Source organism: Accipiter gentilis, chromosome 12 (assembly GCF_929443795.1).
Source record: "Accipiter gentilis chromosome 12, bAccGen1.1, whole genome shotgun sequence".
Taxonomy (NCBI): domain Eukaryota; kingdom Metazoa; phylum Chordata; class Aves; order Accipitriformes; family Accipitridae; genus Astur; species Astur gentilis.
This window is the reverse complement of record NC_064891.1, coordinates 12897538-12913676: the sequence shown is the minus strand read 5'-3', so window position 1 is coordinate 12913676 and position 16139 is coordinate 12897538. Positions and strand designations below refer to the sequence as shown.

The 16139-nt window shown below is 44.5% G+C and overlaps 1 protein-coding gene across 1 annotated transcript; it reads right to left on the bottom strand.

Moving 5' to 3' along the window:
* Positions 1-133: 133 nt before the first annotated feature.
* On the bottom strand, positions 134-5660 carry EXOSC9 (exosome component 9). Its single transcript, XM_049814807.1, has 12 exons — positions 5539-5660; positions 5256-5350; positions 4452-4571; positions 4237-4339; positions 3667-3804; positions 3113-3195; positions 2653-2785; positions 2095-2183; positions 1749-1895; positions 1187-1377; positions 791-869; positions 134-275 (listed from the first exon to the last, which is right to left on the bottom strand). Exons 1-12 carry the CDS (start codon positions 5602-5604, stop codon positions 194-196), a joined length of 1326 nt encoding a protein of 441 aa, XP_049670764.1. The 5' UTR covers positions 5605-5660; the 3' UTR covers positions 134-193.
* Between the last annotated feature and the right edge of the window lie 10479 nt (positions 5661-16139).

Here is a 16139-nt window from a genome sequence, read left to right as displayed (position 1 = left end):
CTTGATGCTAACCATGGAATTTCACTTTCGTGCAAATTTTTATTTAAAGCTGTGTATAACACTCCTATAAAATATACATAAAAGCAGGACCAGATGTGGGATGGGAGGAAATAAAGTTATCTACAAAAATAAGTTCAGTAATGATAGATCAAATTATGTATTATACAGCATTTCAGAAAGAGGGATGATGGCCTTAATAAGCAGCTCTCTTCTTTCTTCTCCTTTTGTTAAATGCCTTCTTACTTGTATTTTCTTGTTTCAAATTGGTCTGTGTTCTGTGAGCAAACAACATTTGTATCAAAGAAACGTACTGAATAGTTTTATTTCAAAAGAACACAGGCTGATAATCTGTAACAGGGCAACCATCCACCACACTTGGTGCAAAGTTCAAACTTAGTTTCTAGAAAATGTACTACACACGACAATGAGGCCTTCCATGTCTCACGCAGGTATACAGCAATAAATTAACTTCCTGGAGTTAAAACTTAGGATTAGCTGTAGCATACTGTGTAAAAAAATCTCTGCAGCATCTCTAAGGAGCAGCTGATTCAAATCCACTTTTATGCTCTCACTCTCTTTGGAGTGATTAAGGTTAGTCAAATATCTGTAACTGTTTCAGACAGCTGCTAGGACAGGAGCAAACTAGCTTAGCTTTAAAATTCCTCGCTCCTGGCTATCGATGTAGTCCCCTTGATCAACTGAGACCTTTCCTGGCCTTGCCAAAATCCTCCGCTTCCTGAAAATACTCCTTACAAACTCTGTTCCCCTCTGAATTTCACGTGATGGTTACCTTGTTTTCCTTGGTAGTTCCTGGGGTTCCAGAATGACAACTTCTTCCTCTTCACTGTCAGACAATACAATAGGTTCATCTAAAAAAAGACAAACAAAAAAACCATAAACAGGTGATCAGTTCTGTACCAACAACTTCTGTAACTAATAACCACAGCATTTTTAAAGAAACATTCAGAGTGGCTAGTGCTTAATTTGGAGCTCTCCATATACTACAGAAACCAAGTCTTCTTTTGAAGAAAACAGAACTGACCTGATGAAGTGAAAGTAGCAAATGGGTTTAACTCTCAAATGGAAAGAGGCTAGATGGTTCTCCTTTTTGCTATGGACCTCTTTCACATTTCAACTGTAGACTACTAATAAAGCATATCAGATATCAAGATAAATAAATACTTACCCTTCTTAGTTTCCTTCATTGTACTAGTATCCTCGGTTTCCATTGTCTGACATTCAAAAGCAGCAGCCTCACTTTCACTTTCCTCTTCTGCTGCTTCTTCCCTCTCAGATTCTTCAAGGTCTCCCCAGGAGTTCTCTATTCCTTCCCCAATTTGGGCTGTCCCTGGAGTGTGCAATATTGGTTTGGCAAAACTGAAGTAGTTAAGAAAAATCTTGGTGTTTGCTGGTAAACTGTGTATTCTGAGAGCAAACCAGGTGTTTTCTAAGCTGTACCTTTTCTCCCCAGGAGAGAACATCCTTAAAGGGGAGTTGAGAGAGAGTACTACATCTCCAGTTACTGCAACAATCAGTCACTTCAGACCTCAGGTGTACACTTTATGCTAGGAATTAAGTTACCTAAAAGCAGTGAGAACCAAACCCAATACAATGTTGATGCTTCCTCTGAAGGCTGTAAGGCTACCTAAGCTGTGAGCAACCTTGGATGTGTGTTTAGCCTCTAAGTAGTGCTAATGCAGGGGATGGGAAGCCTGGGTTTCCCCTGAATAATACAACAGAAAAGATACACTTCTGAAGGAGGGTCAGCTTTAGTGATGATTTCTTCTGCTTGTTCTTCCACATTGTTAGTATTGACAGCAGCGCTTTCCATTTTGAAGGCAGTGATCTTTTGATTTGGTATAGATTCTGCAAAGCCAAACTTGCCACCTTCTTTCCTAGTCATTCCGTGACAGACATTATTTCAGGATGTTTCACACTTAAAAATGCTTTCTCTTTTCAAGTTCAAATATACAAATACTTGCCATTTAAAACAAATACAAGTGAAAATAATTTGCTGTGCAAACTACAGGTTGATATTACTTCTTAGTATGTTTCTTAAAGATGCCCACTTCCCTTCCTTCCCAAAACACTCACCTGACTTTCTGGTCGTTCTCCAAGGCTTTTTGGATTAGTTCCGTTATTTCTGCAACCTTAACAGCTGTTATTTTACTGCATCTCAGAACCTGTTTGTTATACATACAACAACAGTTTACGATCATGAAAGCAAGATGTTTTTAACTAAAACTATAGAACATCATAGGAGTCACAAACACAAAAATAAAATATGGCATCTTAGTATGAGGGACTGGATACACTATGAGTTGATGCGAAAGATGAAGACAACAGCCTCTACCTACCCATGTGAGTGCAGTTTGAATTAATCTACAGACTCCCTCAGCCAAATCACAGGGGGGGGGGGGGCGGGGAATATGCATATCTGACCAAGCAATATGCCTTTTCTACGTTTCTTGTTCAGCATGATGCACAGTACTACACTCTTCCACTAGGACTGAAAATACATCATCTTTTCCAATTAAATCAGACAGGTAATTGATTTCGTAGCTTCCAATGTCAAGGATATTTCAGTATCAAGATTATAGCACAGGAATGAGTTTTTATATGAGAGAAAGAGTGGTCAAAGCAAAGATTTACCTGATCCTTTATCAGCATAATCCCTCCACTGGACTGGATGGTACAAATTTCACGATGTTTATTCATGGCAATTACAAGGAGGCCATCCATTACACGTTCCTCGCGCTCACTTGGATCCACCAATAAATAGGTCCTAGAATCAAGTTTTTAAATATAAGGCAACAGTAAAAGTTTGAGGTGAGTTACTACCCTTAAAACAATTAAACAAAGGAATTGGTTTATGTATTAGAAATTATGGGTATACTCCCCCCAGAAAGCTTTCTACGTCATCTGTGGAAAGCTAGCTGGTTAGTTACACCGTGCAGAACACGTAAATATCTCCCCATAGCATCTCATTTGAGACAAAATGTCATAAGAAATCAGCTTGTCAATACAAATACTTTTAGGGCTTTTCTATGTTTAAAGTCAATTCTGCAGATTTACAATAAGCTGTTCATGTCAAAAAACTTAAAAATCTTACCCTTGCTGGAAGAAGGCAAAACTGACACAAATAGGCATGTGGTGGATACTCAAGGGGACAGGATCACGTTCCTCAGGAACATACTTTGAAAAGAATTGGCCCAGAAGACAATTATTTACAAAACACATTTAATTTTAAAGTTATGTTCTGTACAAAGATAGTTAAAGAAATTTAAAAAAACAAAGAAAAAAAGGCTAACAAATGTTTAGTCATCTAAATATTAAAAACTTTTTACTGTTCTTGTGCAATTCTTATTGTTTACTACCTACATAGGTAAATATAGCACATTCATCAGCCTTATACTTGATTTGGTCAAAATACTGTAAAATACTTATCTTTTACAATTAATATTCCCATACACTGAGGCTGGTAGAATTCTGTATTCAGCAGGCTTCCTTACTATCCTTTCACATTTTAAACAGCAACACATCTATCCTAAAACTTAACTATTTTGGAGTTTATCTGCTTACACAAACATTTACTTCTCCCTTTTTGACAAAAAGAAACAGCTACCCGCGATACCGCACTACTTATTATAATCCGGTACAACTTACCACAGTTACTTCCTCTCCTTGCACAGACACGTCTGGTCTGCGAAAATGACACAGAGCTACAATTCCTGCTATGCTAGCAGCATCAATAATGTTACCATCATGATTTAACAGATGCAGGTCCAGACGAATTTGCCACACCTGAGAAAAAGCATACATAACTACTTGGTAATTTGTGACATAATTCTACACAAGTTACTGTTTTCCAAAACAATTTAATTTTTCAAACCATAAGAACCAGCATATATTCTTCAGGTCTTTGCTTAAGAAGATGAAAGATCTCAGTACGTTCCAAGATACCCAGTATGCTACATTTAATTATGACAAAATACGTTAACTCTAAAGTACAATTTAAACTTTATTCTGCCAAGAAATATTCAAGTGCGCAGGGTCGCAACTACTTCAGAAAGCCTGTGTAGATACGCGAGTTAAAAATACCTGTAAAGTCAGATGTGTGGATCTTTACATTAACCTAAAATCAGAATTTCTAGTTTCCAAAACAAGAGAGAGACCACCTTAAAAACAGACTATATGTATCTTTCAAAGCCACTTGAGATCGGTAGGTTTTCATACCTTTTCACCAGCAACAACGCAAAGAGATTCAGTATCTATACACCTGGAATTTCTCAGGCATCGTTCTATTAGTCTGTTCAGTTTCACCAGTAACTCAGATTGCCTGTTAAAACAAAATTAACCCAAACTGAGTATGATTACACTATATACTTACATGTATCAGAACAGTGGCTCTTATGTCATCCTGGCTTAGTCTTTTCAAGAAAGCTACATACCTGCCAGGCTCAAAACCAGGGGCAGCCATCGGTGAGAGCTCAAGATTAAAGAAAAGTATACCTTCTGTGGGCCGATTTGGCTTGGGGGGAACAAGTTCACATGAGACTTGTGCAAGAACCCTGCAAAGGTAAACAAACCGCTAAGTCACAGCATTTAGCAGAAAAAAACTCCTACGACTACAAACCAAATACATGTTTTGAAAAAGTACGTGCTGAGGCTTTCAGTTTGTATTTCTCACTCCTGACAGTTTCTGTTTCAATGCCTGTCACATGTATTTAAACTCTGGTCAACAATTGAGAGAATCAAATGTAGAAATCAGAGCATCCTCCTGACCTTTAGCATTAAAAATAAGGCTCAAACACCTGAGAATCTGTAAGTAAATGTTTACCTAAGTGCACATAAACCACTTTTCCACATACAAAGAAAGGCCGTTTAATTTGTGGAAGGATGCAAAATGTAACCTGAGATCAGTGAATAAAGGGATGAAAAATTATAACCATTTTGTATTTTATAAATTATTTGTAATCTACAATCAACACGGAAACCCCATCCCTTCCCTTCCCACTTCTCCTGTAGAGAAGAATCTATTTTTAGGCTCCAGTCACTAAAACCTGTTTACTGGGATCTCAGGGGGCTTTTTCAGACGCCTAACATTCAACGCCATGCACTTCCTTCGCTTCCGCGGGTTTGGACACATAACGCTTTAAAGCCAGAACGACAGAGGCCCCTGAAAGGCTTTCCTCAGGCCCCCATGGGCAGCGCGGCCTGCCCCCAACCTGGCGCCGGCCGAGCCCCCCGTTCACCTCGTCTTCCCCAGCTCCACGATGCAGCAGCCGTAGTCGGCGCCGAAGGAGATGCGCACGTTCCGGTAATCATAGCACTGCCGCCCGTCCAGGCGCTGCGGGCCCACAGAGAGAAAGACACACACGGTAAATGCGCCATTGCCGGAGGGGGGGTGGGGGGGTGTGGAGCGGCGAGGCTCTGGCCTTCCGCCGGGCAACTGCAGGGGGAGAGCTCCGCCAGCAGCCCTCCCCGGTGCGGGGAAGGGGATAAGGGAAAGGGAAGAAGAGGAAGCCGGCGCCGCACCTTCCTCTCCTCGATGGCGCGCAGGAGGAAGCGGCGCTCGCAGTTGGAAAGCGGCGTCGCCTTCATGGCGGGCCGTGAGAGGAGGTGCCGCGCGCCGCGCTCGCGTCACTCACCGGGCGCGGGGTGAGTGACAGCGCGCAGGCGCCCGAGCTCCCGCCCTCGGCCCCGCCCACGGGCGGTGGCTCACCTCAGGCCGCCCGGCCGTGAGGGGACGGTGTTGCTACCCCGGAGGGGGTCCCGACCGCCATCGGTCATCCTCCGTTACAGCCCGCTAGATGTTGCGCATAGGGGTCTGCCTCACTGCAGGGGCAACTTAAGCCGCGGCTCGGAGGTTCGGTTGCCCAGAGCGCGGCTTGGGACGGGGCTATTGCAGTCAGCCTCCCCTCTCCCCCCCCCGCATGGCGGCTCTCCGCGCCTCGTCAGCGACCGAATGGAGAGAGGCCCTGTGGGCTTGTAACAAAGTGCCGGTCGTCGGGGAAACCGTCTGGAATTAAAAAAAATAAAAATCAAACACAACAAAACCCGCGTCTTGGGCATTTCGAGTGGTTAACGCTGTTGTAGTGCCCAGTCTTCAAGATGTGTGTGCTCCTGCAGCCCCTAGAAAACAGCCAAGCTGGTAGCGCGAGGGAGGCAGGCAGTGCTGTAGACGAAAATGCAGCAAAAACTTCAAATTTGTCTGAAGAACATCCTTCCCTGTTGTTCTCAAATCTGCCAGAAGAACATCCTTTCCTGCTGTTCTGAAGTGTTGCCTGTAAGTAAAAACTCGAGGCCTTTACTAGTGGCTTTTATGCTTAGTTTGAGTTGAAACAAGAAAATCACTTACTGTATCTTCCCACCAACGTTAAACCCCAGACGCTCTGACTTTTCTCACACAAAATTGTTGAAATATCTGTTATACTGTCTTTTTAAACCTTCTTAAGACAAATTCTAGTGCAAACTAAAAAGTAAGTCACGTTTCAGAAACTTCAAGTTTGTGCAAGTGAGGGCAAGTGCTGTCTGATTTTTCCATGCTGGTTTTATATTTTCAGTTTAGGATAAAATGAATATCATCACAAATATTCAGTGTAAAGAATAATGATGAGATCACAAAAAAGACCCTCTTTCAGTAGGAACAAAACCAAGCAAACAGTTTTCCCAAGTGGCACTACATGTGAAGCAACAATAAGAAACGAAGTGATGTAACACTTGCAACTTTTTCTCTAGCCATGAATATGATAACATTTGGCATAAGGTTCTCTCTCATCGCAGCTATATGGTTGACTGGGTATTTTCCTTGGAGTTTAACTAGCAGTCTTTAGGTAGAAATTCTGTCTGGTTTTGCTTTTTTTTATTGTTTAACTTCAGTGATAATATTCATTAGTGAAGGCTTGGGCTTAAATTCTGAAACTTCAGTTACTACCAACAACGTTGGAAGGGTTTGTATTGTTTGTAGGTGCCTTCTAAACTATGTTACTCTCCATCAATTACAAAAATGTCAACTTGGGCATATGCTGAGATTTGTGCTTGGGGCTAGTGTGGGAAAAATTCCTGTCCTGGCTCTCACAGTGAACCGTCATGTGCCTCGGTGAACAATCACGTGCCTTGATCTATCAGGCTAGTGGCAAAGTGCCCTTTGGTATCACTCCTCTTGACAGAAGTGAGTGACTGAGTGTTTGGGCTGGTAAGGAGTTGCGGTCTTGTTGCTTAGCAAATAACAGCAATAGCTTTTTTTGCAAAGGAAGTTTTATAACAGCTTCAATGAAATAGTATTTTCAAAGGACTCACATTTTTTACATTAAACCAGAACATTCAACAATGTCATCAGTCATTTGCATTAGATTTCCAGAAGTGCTAATTATAACTTTATTGCTGGGGAGGCCGGTATGGTGGATTTTTGCTTCTGATGCTGGTCCTGGTCAAGATTAGTACACAGAGAAGTTGATGGTGAACTTCAGGAGGAGCTGGATGTGATTCCAGGGGAACCAAGTCATGTGTGGGGGCTGGAAATCAGCTATCTCCTTTGATTCATGCCACCTTCTTTGCACAAAGTCTACTTTGCAGATTTTGTGCATGCACATGTGCTAGGAAGGGTAAAGAATTTCATGCACAAATTAAGGAGGCATAAAATCACAGCACTGGAAATCTAAAGCAGGCTACATGGAAAATAAGGTCAATATAACAGGTTAATTAAATAGAAGTTGAGCAATTACTACATTTCTGTACAGTGAAAGGCAGAGTTACAACTGTAATCAAGACATAGAAATACTCTGGGTGTTCAAAACCAGAAAGAAAAGGAATGAGTGTTTTACACTGCAGCGTGAATAAATGAGTGAATAAATCACAGGCACTTACGCTAAAGCAGGAATTGTCAGAAAGAAGAGCCTAATGATCTATTGTGCCCACACAGAAGCATTTCTTCATTTGAGATGAATGTTCTGTAGGCTGGAATGCTTGAATTGGATTACCTTACCGAACTGAGCCATGAGGGAAAATCGCATTTGAGGACTGAAGAAAAAAACAAACAGCATCAGAATCTCAGCATCTTGACAGCAAGCTTCCAGCAACCAGATTTTATGACCTAATAAAAGTAAATAAAGAATTTATCTTCTCTTTTCATGGTAGCCTTAACTGTAATGCCCCTTTGACGGTTAGTTGCAAGTCCTGCTCTCCAGTGCCTCCAGTATACACGTTTGCACATGCATGCACAATGTGATGTATACTGTATTTCAGTTTACAAGATTATTTGGGAAGAAAGGCTCTGCAGAGATGCAATAATATAATTTATAATTTGTTTTTATGAGAGCCTCTGAGGCTTTGAAACAGATATAGTTCCATGCAGGTGGGAGGATAGGTAATCATTGCAAGCAGTGCAGCCGGCAGAAATAAAGCATGAAGAGTACAGCTTGTGTACCAGCTTGATGCAGTGAGGAGCGGGGTTTTCTGGCCCTGATCCAGAGAAGCACTTAAACAAGCTCTTTATCTAAAGCACAGCCATAACGCCTTTGTCCCTCACTTATTAGAAGGAAGGTGTCACAGCTTGCATGGCTAAAATTTAGGAAAGCAGTTGCCTAATACATATACTAAAGGAATTTTATGGCAAAAAAGGGACCCGGAACTGTCAGCATATCATCTAAATACCAGCTTAAAGCAAGTTGTTAGTAACTTCTGCTTCATCTACTTGCTGGATGTTTGTTTGATCGTCTTTTACAGGCTGGATTTCTGAGTAAACCCCAAAATATTCTTGCTGTTTCCACCCATACTTCACCTTCACATGATCTCTTGGGGTTTATTATACTTGTGAAAGAAGTTTTTTGCACCAAAGAGTCCTGCCAAAAGTTCTGATCCTGCAGACAGTGCTGCATTCAGCACTTCCCAGCTCTCAGCAATCCATTTGGGAAAGTGGGAAGTATTTGCAAGGCTTGATTCTAGACAAGCAACAAAGTTGGGGAAAAGAAATTACACACCTCCTTTTTTTGCTGCTGCTGCCTGTTTCGCTCTGTGGTCTTCCAAAGAGCTACTGAAATGGCCGAAGTGCTGTCCTGCCACCATGTGAGTGCAATTAATTAATCTGCAGTTTTGAGTCTCAGCACAATAGCTAAGTACCGAGAGGTCTGCTGTCTCCACATCCTTCAATTTATCTGTCTCCAGCCAAGCTGCATTCATGATTTTTATTGATTCAAGTGAAAACAGTTGCTGAGTTAAGTGTCATGTTAAGCCAAAATTGTTACAGCTAAAGTTGAAGGCTCCGAACATACAAAACCAATGTCTGGATTAAGATTTTAGTGTTGTTTAAGATTTTCAAACCTTTTAGAAGCATCTTCAAATTCTCTTAAAAAGTAACAAATGTTTACGTTAAGGTAGAAACTATAGTTTGCTTTCATGTAGAGTAGGCAAAAATAAATCAAAATTGTTGAAAAAAAAAAGCATTTTCTCAAATCCTGGTCTTCAGTATTATTTAGCAGACAGGTTAAATACTGCTTGATACAAGAACTCAGGAGTGTGAAACTGAAGTGAATATCAATTTGGAAACTTTTTTATATTGGAAAAGAAGACAGAAAATGTTTACTGGTACCACACATGTGTGATCTCATCCCACATGTTGATACTCCTGCAAATCCTGGAAATCCAGAGTCCTGAAAAGCTTAAAGGTCACATTTGATCTGTAAGAGATGATAGCAAATTTAATAAAATTGATGGATAATTTTCTCTTTTGAAACCTGGATTATTTTGAATAATTCATTTCAGTGTTGTACCACCCTTCTCATAGTCCACAGTTCTATTAGTCTTGAATGCCAGATCATGCTGCTGTACTGGTGGAAGAAGTATCTACGGAACGCTCGTATAACATGATCTGGATTTCTGCTGCCTATGAATTGAATCTGCCCAGCTTTGCAGCTCTAACAGACCAGTATCATTCCCATTCCCAGATTCTCCACCATTGTGACTCAGAGCGATAACTGAATCAGTACGTATGTTTGGTTACAAACGCGTGAGGAAAATCTGACTGTGCACGCGCAGCCTCGCCAGCTGTAGCTTGTTAGAACAGCATGTCTTGATGCAATTACAGGAAAGATGGTATCAGCCTCAGAATAAGCGGGATAAATAAAAAATGATCAGGTTAAACCATTAAATCAGAATGGCTCTTTTCAATTATTTCTCCTGCTTATTCAGCTTCAAAGTATCTGTTACAAACCAGAAATTAATCTTGACCGCCTGGTTACTTGAAATGCTGAAAGTCATAATCTTTTCCAAGCAAGTCTTTTTGTTGCTGTATACCCACGACCTCTTTTGAAACTAGTAAATCTTGATACTAAAATGTTTCTTTTAAATCAGGAGATACATTTTAGAAAATTTATGCATATGCCTCTTCTGAGTAATTCTGTTGCCATTGTTCTGTAGAGTCTGACTGCTTCTTTATATGAGGAGTAAGGACTGGGGAGGAATTCTAGCATTCCTGCTTATTTAGGTTGTGTGTTATACTGTCCTGCTCAGACTACAAGAACCAGACTGCGCTATTTAGTTATAGGATTAAGCAAAACATTTTAAGAGTAAAAGAAGATGAACTATTTAGCTTCTGTACAGCTTTAAGAAATTTCAGAATTCTGTTCTGGTCATAAAAACCACAAACAACCCCAAAACAACGTATCTTTTTGTTGATTCAGCTGATTTCAAATACAATTTCACATTTACAGTTGGATCTTAAGGCACAGTCATTTTAAAGGTTAAAAGCATGTTTTAGAAGTACTTGCTGTCATATACAACAGCCACTCACAAGGCATTGTATCACCAGTATCTCTTGCACAAAAGTGGACTGTCTCTCATGGAGCTTCTGATCAATATTCTGTGCGCATCAAGTGCAAGTGTTAATCTTGCCATATTTCCCAAAGATCCTAATTCTTAATTCCTCCTGAATCAATGCTGATAAGAAAACTGTGTTTTGAGTAGTTCAACTCCTCACTAATAATACAATCAAAATGGGAAAGTGCTAATTATTGTGCCTGAGAGAATACAGAGCCGGGATGTCTGAGCACTGGAGAATGATGGATGCTGGCCTCTCCTTCTTCCGACAGATGTTTTCTACAGTATTGATGAAGATATCAGAATGAAGTTTTGCTACTTCAATAAAAGGTGAATGATCATTTCCCAAATTTGCCATATATGCAGCAGTGTTTTTGTTCACTCTGTGAAATTTCAGTTCTGATGCTTTATAAATCCGTGGAGACATTGGGGATGTGACTTGAGCCAAGATAAATCATGTGGGCAAGTGGACAGATGGTACCCAAAAAGTGCAAGTAGGGTTTTCCCTGAGGATAGCAGCAAGCTGACATCCCTCCACCCCCTTCGCCTCATCTGCTCTCTTGCAGCCTTGGTGCAGTAGCGGTCTTTGGGGAGCAGGGAGAAGTAGAGGGAGATTAGATGTAGTAGTTTGAGAGTGTGAAATATGTCTGGGTTTTTTTCTGATTGGTGCCGCTGTCCCGAGGGGGCTGGTGAGCCACCGCCGTGATTGCACTCTTCAGTAACCTGTCTGTTAAGTCTGGAGGCTCATGCACCGAGCAGAGCGTTTCCGAAAGTGGGTGCAGGAGCCACTGGGGCACGCCAGATCTAACCCTGGTGTGTCTGTCGACTCTAAGGGCAGTGGCTCTGTTACCTGACTGACAGCCAGACGTTAGCAAGACAGTACGACAAAGGGCATCCGGTATTTTTAAAGTATGTTTTTTCATCGCCTTCAAAGCAAAAGTCATGGCGGGTCCATCACAATTATATCGTTCACTGAAATCTGAGTCAAGGGGCCAAAAATGTGAGTAACTTTCCTATTCCCATGGCAACATCTGACAAGTGTTTTCACTCCTGGCTAAGGGGACGGTTTTCAAAGGTCTTCAGGGAGAGAGACATTTTCCTGTACCGACGCAGTTCGGAGCTGGCTGGCCTGTGCTGGTGGACGTGTGTGAAACAAGGGGTAGGGAGGATGGATGCTGCCTGTGGGTACCGCCTTATGGGCATTTCAGTTCGGATGGGACGCTCAGTTTCGAAGCGAGTCACCCCAGCGAACTTCTCTTGGCAGCGACGGGTGCCCTCAGAGCACTGTTGCTCTGACGGGGGACCCCGTGCCCAAGGACCACGGCCAACGCACCCCAGCTCGGACCGTGGGCCAGAAGCCACGGGCGCGGGGTGGCCACGGTGCCCACTGCCCCCACCAACCCCGCTCCCCGGTGCCCTCCTGCCCCGTGCTGCCCTGCCCGGGCAGGGAGGTACCGCAGAGGTGGGGGCTGAAGGCAGGACCGGCTCCGCGGGCGCCCGGTCGCAGCCCCTCCGCCCGGTACCCCTCTCCGCCCGCCGGCCTCCTTGCCGCAGGGGAGGAGGCTCCGGGCGGCGAGAAAAGAGGCGGCTCGACCGGCACCGGCATCAGCACCGGGCGGTCCGCGGGGAACCGTGCCGTGCCGTGCCGTGCCGAGCCGCGGGCGGCATGGAGTGGGAGCTCAACCTGCTCCTCTACCTGGCGCTCTTCCTGCTGCTGCTGCTGTTGCTGCTGCTGCTGCTCTGCCTGCTCCTCCGGCAGCTGCGGGGCTCGGCGGGCAGCGTCCCCGGTGCCCCCTCGCGCCGCCGCCCGCCGCCGCGGCAGCCCTGGGGTGCGTGCCGGGAGCTGTGAGCCGCCCGTCGCCGCCGCCTCGGGCCGCCCCGCAGGTGAGTCCGCCGCTTCTCCAGGCGGCGAGAGGCAGGGAGGGAAGCGGAGGGGGAGAGAGGGGGGCGGCCCCCGGGGGCCGCCGCCGGTTGACCGTGTCCCGTGGGAAGGCACCGGCTGGGTGCGCTCCTCCGCGGCTCCTGCTCCGGCCGCTTCCCCCGCTGAAGGGCTCCCCAGCCCGACAGCCCTGTGGTGTCCCGCTCTCTCTGGAGTGGCTGCCTTTGCAACGCAAAATTCAGGGGAAATTTGAAGGTGAGCTCGCCCTGCAGCTTTTACTCTCTTACAAAGTATTATAAAACTCCCCCCGGGCCCTCTTTGCGGAAGAGATTGTGTTGGCTTTACTTTGGTATACGGAGATCTGAATTTGACCCGATTAGAGCATTTTTCAATTTAGCGTTTTCCAACACAGCAGATGATGCTCATGCTTTTAAATGACTTTTTTTTTTAAACTTTAACCACATCTAACCCAGTTTTCCTCCTTTTATTCCACAGGAGTTATTCCCTTGTATGGCTAAAATGCTAAGTAGGCTTCACTCCCTGTAGGTGGGGACAGACCTGGCAACATCCCACTGCTGACCTCTCCCCATCCCTGATGTCCCCAGGGACCGCTTTGGCCCCAGCATAGCAGCTGCAGTTCCCCAGGCTCTGCCTGGGGCTGGTGTCCACACGGTGTGGCTGGGGAGCCCTGCGGCATTGTGCACCCTCCCGCCGGCCGCCCCCACCCTGTGCTGGGCATCAGGGGGGCACGGAGGAAGCAACTCAGCCGCTGGGCCTTTAGGAAACTCGTGCTTGAGGCAGACCTTTGGTTGCCCTCTCACAGCATCGGTAGCTCTCTTGTACCACAGTGGCTTTCGGAGAGAGAGCTCAAGCAAGTGTGAGTTCTGTCATTGTGTATGACCTGCACCTTGACACAAGTTTTGATCCAGTCATTTACAAAAGCCTCTAACCTTTCCCGTGTTTATCAGTACAAAAATATATGAGAGGAGGATTTTTGATGGCTGAAATGGCACGTAGATACCTGCTGGGTCCGTGAGGCAAAGACAAACTGCTTGGTAATGCACCACGTTAGGCTTGAGGTTACTGAGCCATTGGGGTGGCAACTGGCAGGGCAGAGAGGTAAAGCTCTCGAGTGAGTTTCTGCACCATGGCAACGGGTGGACACAGATTTGTCCTTACAGGAGGGACAAATGGAGAAGTTAAGGATAGGTGCTAGCAACTGTGCAGTAAGCTTGGCAAAAGGAAAATATTTTAGAAATACTATAGAGCTGGTGTTCTTATTTAAATGCGTGGGGTTTGGGGATTCTTTTTTCGGTCACATTAGAAGGCAGCTGTTGGGGGCGGTCTGGCTGTGGAAGAGCAGGCAGCCCGGTCTTCAGCATTGCCGTGGGGTGTATTTTACAGGGCAGAAGGCTGCTAAATTCAAACAAGCGCCTCTCGGTCTACCTTATTCATGTCTGCTGTGCATTTCTCTGTGGCGAGGTGGTGTGCTGCAAGGATGTGGCCACTGTTAGAGGCCACAGCGCCCATACGATATTCTGGCTCCCCAGCCCTCGCTGGAGTGAATCTGAGCCCTCCTCTCCTTCCACTCACTGCTGGATAACTTGGCATGGGGGGAAGAATCTGTCAAGGGTGCAGGGGTAATGTTTAAAGCAAGTGGGAGAGGCCCTCGTCCATAGAATGTTGGCATTGCTTTGGCTCTTCTTCCATCTGGCTGCAAGCTTTTGAAATTGTTGCACACCCTGTGATTTATGTCAGTCTCTTATTTGCATCATTATAGACCCCGTCATCTCCTATACAGGCTGTCCCAACATGCAGTCCTGCTTGCCAGGGGCTTTGCAAGATATAGGACATTTTATTTGGGCTACTGGTATGGGAGGCTTGGAGCTGGTGCCATCCTGCCTCACATACCTCGGGCCACGAGGATTTGCTGTCTGTAGCCAGCTGGTAGGAGCTGGTGAAGTCAGGACTGTGGCTTCCACTGCCCATGGCAGCCCTTCTGTGGTTCTTGGACCCTGGGGCCATAGCTGGGCCACGCAGGTAGGAACGGCAGTGCTCCCCCATGCCCTGCGTGCTCCTGCATCAGGAGGATTTCATTGCACAGGGTGACAAGGACAAGTTCAGCTCGGCTGAAGGGAACTGTATGTGTCAGATTCCCACAGAGCAGGTACACAGGCGAGGGCCAGAGCCTCAATTCTCTCTAGTCCTGCCGTGCCTCCTCCTAGCATCTGGTGCCCCAGCCGCCCTTCTGCACTCTTGGGTGGGCTTTTTCAAACTCATGGGAAAATAATGAGGAAACAGTACTGCGTAGGTTTTCCTGCTTGTATCTGTACAGTTTTCTTGTTTTTCCTCTGTGAAAATGGTGGGAATGACTTTGGCTTCACATCAGTGATTAGAAAGAAGAGTGGCTAATGGTTTTGCTCAATTAATATAAGTAGCCAGAAAACTGTAAAGCATATTCTGCGTGAGCACAAAGAGATTACCTTTGTACCCAGCTGACTTTGCAGGTAAGTACCCCTGAAGTATTTAAAATCAGGTGAATGGTTGGGGCACTTTTAATAACTTGATTTGCATAAGCACTTCATACTTACTGTATTGCATGGATTAGAGATAATCCGATTTTTGTAATGACTCTTCACAAGCATGACTGACAGGGCGCAGGCTGAGTTACCTTTATAGTAGATGATTATCCTCTGACAAATATGCATTTTACACCAACACAGTGCAATAGAAAAGTTTGGGGGCGTTACTCAGTTAAACATTGAGAAGTCAGAGGATTATCAGCTCTTTGTTTTATCTTGTTTTGGTACTAGTACTGCATCTCAGATGTCCTAATTTTACAGATACCTGTAGTGTAGGAATAAATACTCCAAACTTCCCATGCAAGTAAGATGAGTGCTCCTTGTAAGTAATCTTCATATTTCAGTGCTCTCACCTGCAGCATAATTTGGAAGGACAACCAGGGGAGTTGTTTGACACCACACACGCAAAGGGCATCAAACATCTGCACCATTCAAATTAATTTCCATTTCTTGATATGGATTTTAGGGCACAGCTCTGGAGGCAACACCTTCCCCTCTGGTGGTATGGTCACAGGGCATAAAGGTGAATGGAGGTCAGGCTCTTCTGTGCCGATTATTTTTCTTATTATTATTATCTTCTGTACCTGATTATTTTTCCAAATGAAGATTGATGCTGCTGATAGCCCCTTGTCCTTTTGCTCAGAGAGGAGGGCAGGCCACCTCTTGCGCAAAGAATGCCTATCCCACAGTCCAGAGCTCTTCTGGGAAGTTTCTAAATTCCCAGTGTCCAACTTCACAACAGAAGACATGCATCATTTTGTTTAATCAGTGAGGAGAGTCAGAAGTAAGCTGAAGGCTCTAAAAGAATAGCCAGATGAATCATCTTGGGAAGGCGTAAATAAATAAACAGCAGGGCAAGAGGA

Coding starts and splice junctions, on each gene's coding strand:
- EXOSC9 (XM_049814807.1), bottom strand. CDS start 5,604: ATGAAGGCGACGCCGCTTTCCAACTGCGAGCGCCGCTTCCTCCTGCGC. Junction 5,351..5,538: donor GCGCCATCGAGGAGAGGAAG/GTGCGGCGCCGG, acceptor GTGGGCCCGCAG/CGCCTGGACGGGCGGCAGTG. Junction 1,378..1,748: donor GCTGACCCTCCTTCAGAAGT/GTATCTTTTCTG, acceptor TAACTACTTCAG/TTTTGCCAAACCAATATTGC.